This window comes from Perkinsus marinus, assembly GCF_000006405.1.
Source record: "Perkinsus marinus ATCC 50983 genomic scaffold scf_1104296953744, whole genome shotgun sequence".
Taxonomy (NCBI): Eukaryota; Perkinsozoa; order Perkinsida; family Perkinsidae; genus Perkinsus; species Perkinsus marinus.
In genome coordinates this window covers 101,940-108,822 of record NW_003208392.1, presented here as the reverse complement: position 1 = coordinate 108,822, position 6,883 = coordinate 101,940, and the positions used below count along the sequence as shown (strand labels likewise).

Here is a 6,883-nt window from a genome sequence, read left to right as displayed (position 1 = left end):
TTGATGATCATGGACCTCAATAGGACGATGCACAGTTGACCCTGAAGATATGCTTCCGCATTGTTACTCTTGAGTTCACCTCGGGCGCTCATCACCGGGTTTGGAGTATTGATTACTCAGAATGCTTTCGGTCTACGCGAGGCTCTTCTTGCCACACTGCCGTACGTGCCGTTGTTCTCGGGGGTTCCGCACTCTCGCGACTAAGGAGATGCAACAGGCCGAGGACCGTCTAAGAGTCACCTCATCTGCCGGTATAAGTTCTCGTCGAGGTCGACGTGGTACTACTGGACTTGCCAGATCCCATCGACTTGGCACCGTTCATCCGACAGAGACTTGGGACCCCCAACAGGCCCAACATGGTGGTGCTGCAGGCGGTAGGGATATGGAAAGGAGGAAGGTACACTGATAAGCTCGTCTCTCTGTCAGCTGGGGGCGAACGCTGTTGGGCGAGCTCTGAGGTCAGTGGCTTATGCGGCATCTCGGAAGGGCCAAAACATTCCTCTGGAGGTCACACTCACTGGTCCGCCAGATGACGGTATCCCAGGTAAAGCTTTGCTTCGCTCCGCTCGTGGTGTGTCATTTTCAGCCCTTTTCAGACCGAGGTGGCGGTGATTTGTGGATAGCGGTATCTAGACAAGGCTTTCGGCAGAGACTGCGGGAGAGTCAGGACAGCCCTACAGAGATACAGGACGTTATCGTCGGCCATTCTACGCCGGCACACAAGATGGCTGGGGTCATCACCAACGCTCTGCTACAGGGAAAGACGGTCCGAATGGCGGGTAGGCTGGCACCTGATGGTGGTCAAAATCAAAAGGAACTTTCGCAGGTTTCAGTGCTGCTGGTATAATTAAGATAGCCAATGCCATCACGATATCGAGTCATCACTGTAAGCGTTCAAGGATGGGGATGGCGGTTCTATACTGTATATTTAGGTGAGACCTTTGATGATGTGGAGGAACGCGGAAGGATAGTCACGAGCGTCCGGACGTCCTTGCGGGCCGTCAACGCTCGAGGGACTCCATCAGACCATAGTGGGCTATATTGCGTTATTTTATGACCTCCTAGTTCCCATCAGATGATGAGCAGCACCATGATGAATCGACCGAGGGGGATCAGCACGAAACCACTGTGAGCGCGGATGCTAGTGGGGATGTGATCGCCGAGCCTAATGGTGATGATGCTGGCCACAAAGTCCTCATAACTGCGGTTGAATTTACTTGTAATCTCGTCAAAAACAATGCCGATAGTTGACGTGTTGCAGCATGGCAGCTGATGTGTGTTTCTGATGAACAGTGCGCTCTTGCTTCTTCGTCCATCTCGGCTGAGTGGTAGTTTCTCCAATACCAATGCCTCCCCCCTTACCGTCCCGAGTAGCATTAGGTGGTATGCTGCGAGGGTCGCCTCTCCGCCTCTCCTTCACGCTACCAGCTCCTGCACACCTCGCGCGGTGTCCGCCTTTCGCGATGTGGAGTTTGGTGAACTTTGAATACACCAAATTCTGCCGTAGGAATCCTCACATGATTATTCACAAGTAGCTGCCTCTTGTTATGGTAGATCCCGTCAACGTCTGCGAGATCCTCCCGAAACGCTTCAGGAAGCCCGGCGATATGGCCACGATGCGAGCAGTGGTGATGATCCCTCAGCGGTCTGTACTGTGATCATGCTATCAGGGTATACCAGTGAGAGCTGGCAAGGCCCTCAAGACGTTCATCGACATGTGTCCTAAAGTGCGCAACGGTGGACACATTGAGGTCATCTGTAGTGGGCCGCCGGTACACCCGCCGCTGGCGGACCAGCAACAGGATGAGGAAGGGGAGGAAGGAGGTAGGGTAGGGGTGGCAGGACTGTTGTTATGGTTAAGTCCTGAAATAGGAGGGAGTGGCCAACCTGAGCTTTGGATCCACGGTCGCATCCAACCGCCGAGCCGCTCGGGTGGTCTACAGGCTGGTGAGCCCGTCGAGGTGAAGTTGGAGAAGGGGTGGGAGGTGGACACGGAAGCGGAGAGGCTAGCGGCGATCCTCACGAAGGAGGGCAAACGAGTCAATCTTCGCATTATACTCAGTAGGTCATCATCATCCCTCAAGACCGCCATCAACATGGTCTTGGTAGGTGTTATAGCAACTACGACTAACGTTCGCCTAGCTCTCATTGCGGAGCTCCTCGCTCGAACAGGACGACTGTGTGAGGAAGGGAGGGGGGGGGGGGCTGTGGTGCTCATTGACTCAGTGCAGGTAACAACGTGGAAGGGTATGAGACCCACGAGCTGCTGGCTCATATAAAACCGACGTCCATACAGTTCAAGAGGCGAGGAGGTGCTGAAGGGCTCATGACGTTCGTCCTCTCAATAGCCTTGATACGGAGGGCCTCTATCTCTCTCAGCTCTGAGTGAAATGAAGGACAAACGCGAGAAGGCGGGCACAGTCACCAACCCCGGTGTCGATCTGCTACTGCGTCTGGCGCCGCAGCCTAGTAGTTATAACCCTCTTGTTGCTGAGTGGAAAAATCGTGAGAAAATTGAACTCAAGGCTGCCCGTTGATGCCATGCCATCGTTTCTGGACTACGGCTACTGTCGTGTATTCATTTGCCGTATGTCCCTCCTCATTGTTTCTACCATTGATGATGCTAATTCATCAGCTGTTCCGAGGGGGTCTGCCTTCTAGGACCACCATCGTCCCTCGGTCGCTGTTATCGACTTGTGTCAGCGGTCGTGGGTCGATGCTCCTGAAGCCAGCCGAGCGGGATATGGCAGAGTCCGACTTTCAATTCAGAATAAAGAAAGAGGCTGGTGAGGATTCCGAGTTCACGTAGGGACTACAACGTCCCCTATCTCAGAGCTCAACGAGGTGGTGGTGCTCCTGGCTCATACTTTGAGGAATCAATACAGCACCGTCGTCTTGAGAGGGGTAGGTGGTCAGGACCGGGGCTAAAAGCGTATCATACTCTAGCAAAATTTGATGATATATCCTTGTTTTTATAGTATAGTTTCCTTTCTACTAGAAAGGAGTATATAGTGGTACTAGCGTATAGTAGAAAGTTTCTAGATTAAGGCCAAGTTGAAAAATTCCCCCTTCATTTTTTTGCATGCTAGCCTAGGGTCGTGGGTTCAAATCCCACCGCATCCGGCCACTGTCACGACTACGGCATCTCAGCGGCATCCCAATTCGATACTGATGTCCCTGAAAGCCGTCACAGCGTCAGCCTATCGGGCCAGCAAAGAGATAGACTTGGTCTTCCGAGGGCCGCCTACTGAGTGGCCGACCACCAAACAGAAGGAGGAGTTCGAGCGATGGGCTGAGATGGAAGGAGGGGACGAGATCTGGATAGGAGCCCGGATATCCCTCCGAGGGCCCCCATCTATCCCTTTACAGTCTGAGGATATCCTGGTGCTTCCGGGGATGGGGGCAACTGACCTTGCTAGCAGAATAGAAGGACTTGTCAGAGATGATAAGGATGTCAGGATCACTGGTATGGACGCTGATGTGAGGCGAGCTACTGTGAGTTACTGCTTGCCTCCACTAAGGTCTGGGCCCACGGAGCTGTGCTAACATGGCTACGGCCCTAGCTATGGCCTCTCAGACATGTACGATTGCAGTGTTGATGTCCCTTGGATTCAGTCTGACTAGGCTCCGATTTGGGCGAGCTCATATGCCGGGCAGAATTTATCAAGGTGAACGTGGATCCGAGGAATCACTATCCAGTTGGAGATGGTAGGGGGCTCCTGGTCCGAATTAGGCTGTAGAAATTCGACACTTTCTCGATGAATAACAGCGAGATATCTCGAGTCTGCGATATCACAGCAAGTTGTTCCTTCATACTGCCTATCAGTTATCCCCGATGGACTTGATGTCGAAGATCTGTTGACGGAGTCGGGTGTCCGAGTTTCGGCTATATTAGCAAAGACATGAACTTAGTGTTGTTTCTGAAGGGTATCACTTTGCGTTCAACTCGTTTACATAGTCGAGGCGGTAGCTCTTGTACACGCTGGAACTTGAGATATCATCACTACATGCATCCTTCCATCAAACGCGCCGTTCACGGCAACTCTCACGAAAGGTCAACAAACAACTCGTAACGGTTGAAGCCACACCTCAACCTAACACGCCGACAGTCCGGCTTTTACTGACTAAATCTATACTGTGATACACTATCTATACTGATTTCACTGTGAATCTAACAGGAGTTGTTGATAGACAGGCATGGACCGCTGAAGTGGACGTGACCTCAACGGTACATTTAAACGCGTATGATCCGCGTGTAATACAATCTGGTTTGACTCCGTGCACAAGGTCAATTCAGTAGTGGATACGGTCAAATCTGCTTACGTACGAGTCTTCTCATCCCAGGAACTTGACAATATCTAGTTCGTCTTAAGCTGACGTGTTCTGTGTTTGAGTAATCGAAATGAGCGATGCTGGTGGGATGCGAGCCGTGCATGAAAGTGAGTGCCATGCACTCTAATCTAGCATCGGTGTATTGAGAATGCACTGTCCAACTCAACCCAGTTTGTCTGATGAGTTGTTAGAATGAAGCTGACCTTCGAAGAGATATTCCGTTAAAAAAACTCGAAAGAGCGGTGTAGCGAAAGCAACGGAAGGGAACCGGTAGATAACCTCTCAGAAAATTCTCAAGCCTAGAAAGTTACGGGGAGTAACACAGTGGTGACGCTGAAGGCAGGGACTTTGCCGACGTGGACGGTTTGGTACTTCCCGTTGGGCAGCTGCACCTCGATGATCAGATCCGGGATGTCCTCTTCCTCGCTAGTGAGAACCTGAGGTTGATGGCTCGACGTTGATGGCCCAAACAGATGAATATCTTACGATGACTTCCAACTCCGTTTTGGCCTCGTTCACGAATGCCACGGCCTCCAGCGTGTCAATAGTGAATATCGAACTTAGCTTGGACTCCGAAACTGTCAAGGAGGTGACCATTCTAGCACCGGGAGCGACGAACTTGGTAATGTGCCCAAAGGCATAGTAAGAAGGATGGATCTGATACGAGCACACTGGAATCAGCGAGGGATGACTATGGTAGATACCACAAGCTGATTTGCATCATCGATATGAATGTGTGCGAAACAGTTGTTGCCAGCATGGTTCGGACCACCACGGTTCTGAAAGACGGTTACCACTCAGTAGATTGCCGTTGGGAAGACCCAATAAAGTTTTGAATGATCATACATCATGTTCTGCTTCTTGGTCGAGGAGGAGATTCCAGTCGACCCATCCAGTTGCTCCACCATGTATAAAGTCAACAATCACACCGTGCACATAGCGAGCAGCTCGCTTCCACGGCGTATTGAAGAAATACGTATCCCAATTGCAAGTGCCTGAGTCCATCCATGTCCATTCTAGGGCTGCTGACATCAGTACTTACTTGCTTCCGTCCCTAGGAGTGCGTATCTGCTGCCATAATTCGCCTTAAACCTTTCTAGTTCATAAACTTGGTCGAAACCATACCAATGCACTCCAGCACCATAGATGTACCTGCATCGAGCGGCTGCACTGATCCCCATCCCTGTATTGTCAACTCACTGTGCAGCCTTGGTATCACGTAGAACGACGTCAGAGACATCCATGAGGAACTCTTTGACGAAGTCCATGTACATGAGCTTGATCCTGCCACCAAAGGTTCTGTTCAGGGTCGGCCCTAGGTAGTCTCTTATGAAATCTCTCTGTTCCGCGGCACTGAATGAACAGGCCTCCCACCAAAAGTTGAAATAGAATCTGAGAGGACGAGTGGCGGTTACAAGCGACTGACCAGCGTCCTACTGAGGCTCATTTTGCTGGGTGACGCCCCAGATAGGAATATTCTTCTTCTCGTAGGCCTGGATCTGAGCAATGGTAGAGTCGGAATATTCTGATGCGGGCACAGCACATACCCATCTAACGAAGTAGTCAGCCCAGACTTGTTTGTATTTTTTGTCCTTCTTGAGGCAGGACAGAGGGCTGCCTATCATTTTGTGATTGCCAGCCTTCATCCAATATGGTGGGGACCATGGGCTTCCTATACACGTAAGATCTGCGGATACGTCACCGAGAGTGTGTCACCAAATAGTTTTAATCCCGTCTCTGCCAAGGCATCGTGCATGAGCTGGATCATCCCGGTATCTTCGTCTCCTTTGAGGGACTCATCGAAATGTTCCAAAGCGAAGTCATCAGATACGTTGTCGAAGTTGTAAGTGTACGGACTAAAATCACATGAGTTGATGGGTATCCTTCCCATAGTGTAGCGTAGCCCATTCTGACTGAAGTATCTACATTGACGCATGATGAACTCCGCGAATGACGCTTAAATGGACGGCTTACAACTCGATAAATTTGCGTTTATCCTCGTCACTTAACTTCTTATAATTGACACCCGATGCTGCTGTAAAGGCCCCACCGAAACCCTCGACTGGTCTCTGGCTCAACGACGCTGAGAACGGACAGACATGAGTCAATGCTGAGACCCAAATGGACCTACCGGAGTTCAACTTAACGTGATAGGTAGCTGCTGAGCCATTCGTGATGGTAACACTACGACGCGTCATATTACCACCATTCTCGGAGGTAATGTACCTATGAAGAATGGGTCCATGGGTCCGATACGAAGACACCTATCTGACTTACGCTACGGCTTCGTGAGAGATCTTCTGAGAACACATTGCTGGAGTCCCCCTCACTGCGCCGCTGTCGCCGCTCGCTCGGCCCATCAGAGTCAGCACTAGGCCCAATATGACGATATGCATGGCGAGAAGATGTCAACTGACCATGAGGCAGGTCTAATAGCATGCCCCGACGTATGGCAGTATCAATCCCCCTGAATCCACTCCTGAACACTCAATGGGGAAGAACGCGTCACGTGTTTCACAAGTGCCTTTCTGCGTATGTGACACACATACTC

The 6,883-nt window shown here is 51.0% G+C and overlaps 5 protein-coding genes across 5 annotated transcripts in view; 3 read left to right on the top strand and 2 right to left on the bottom strand.

Annotated features, from left to right (window-relative positions):
* The window catches only part of Pmar_PMAR013124 (hypothetical protein), a gene marked incomplete at both ends in the record, with an annotated part of 5,932 nt that extends 4,681 nt beyond the window's left edge, over positions 1-1,251 (top strand). Inside the window, 7 exons of the mRNA XM_002776350.1 lie at positions 121-251; positions 298-374; positions 427-544; positions 597-779; positions 827-886; positions 933-1,031; positions 1,076-1,251. Coding sequence (XP_002776396.1) covers positions 121-251; positions 298-374; positions 427-544; positions 597-779; positions 827-886; positions 933-1,031; positions 1,076-1,251 — 844 coding nt within the window. The remainder of the gene's footprint in view (positions 1-120; positions 252-297; positions 375-426; positions 545-596; positions 780-826; positions 887-932; positions 1,032-1,075) is intronic.
* A 95-nt stretch (positions 1,252-1,346) lies between these two features.
* Pmar_PMAR013122 (hypothetical protein) lies at positions 1,347-2,537 on the top strand (the record flags this gene model as incomplete). The annotated part of the gene is made up of 7 exons (XM_002776349.1): positions 1,347-1,503; positions 1,555-1,628; positions 1,671-1,824; positions 1,873-2,061; positions 2,110-2,181; positions 2,232-2,312; positions 2,380-2,537. The coding sequence occupies 7 exons, from the start codon at positions 1,347-1,349 to the stop codon at positions 2,535-2,537; spliced, it is 885 nt and encodes a 294-aa protein (XP_002776395.1).
* A 634-nt stretch (positions 2,538-3,171) lies between these two features.
* On the top strand, positions 3,172-3,495 carry Pmar_PMAR013121 (hypothetical protein; the record flags this gene model as incomplete). Its single annotated transcript, XM_002776348.1, has 1 exon — positions 3,172-3,495. A coding segment is annotated over one exon (324 nt), but the record flags the coding sequence as incomplete, so codon positions are not given.
* A 1,015-nt stretch (positions 3,496-4,510) lies between these two features.
* Pmar_PMAR013120 (Glucosylceramidase precursor, putative) lies at positions 4,511-6,692 on the bottom strand (the record flags this gene model as incomplete). Its single annotated transcript, XM_002776347.1, has 12 exons — positions 4,511-4,769; positions 4,819-4,989; positions 5,037-5,111; positions 5,179-5,327; positions 5,375-5,484; positions 5,533-5,724; positions 5,770-5,831; positions 5,880-6,004; positions 6,049-6,254; positions 6,307-6,415; positions 6,464-6,558; positions 6,610-6,692. The coding sequence occupies 12 exons, from the start codon at positions 6,690-6,692 to the stop codon at positions 4,632-4,634; spliced, it is 1,515 nt and encodes a 504-aa protein (XP_002776393.1). The 3' UTR covers positions 4,511-4,631.
* A 98-nt stretch (positions 6,693-6,790) lies between these two features.
* Pmar_PMAR013119 (voltage-gated cation channel, putative) overlaps positions 6,791-6,883 on the bottom strand; it is a gene marked incomplete at both ends in the record, with an annotated part of 9,929 nt that continues 9,836 nt past the window's right edge. The window contains one exon of the mRNA XM_002776346.1: positions 6,791-6,883. Coding sequence (XP_002776392.1) covers positions 6,791-6,883 — 93 coding nt within the window.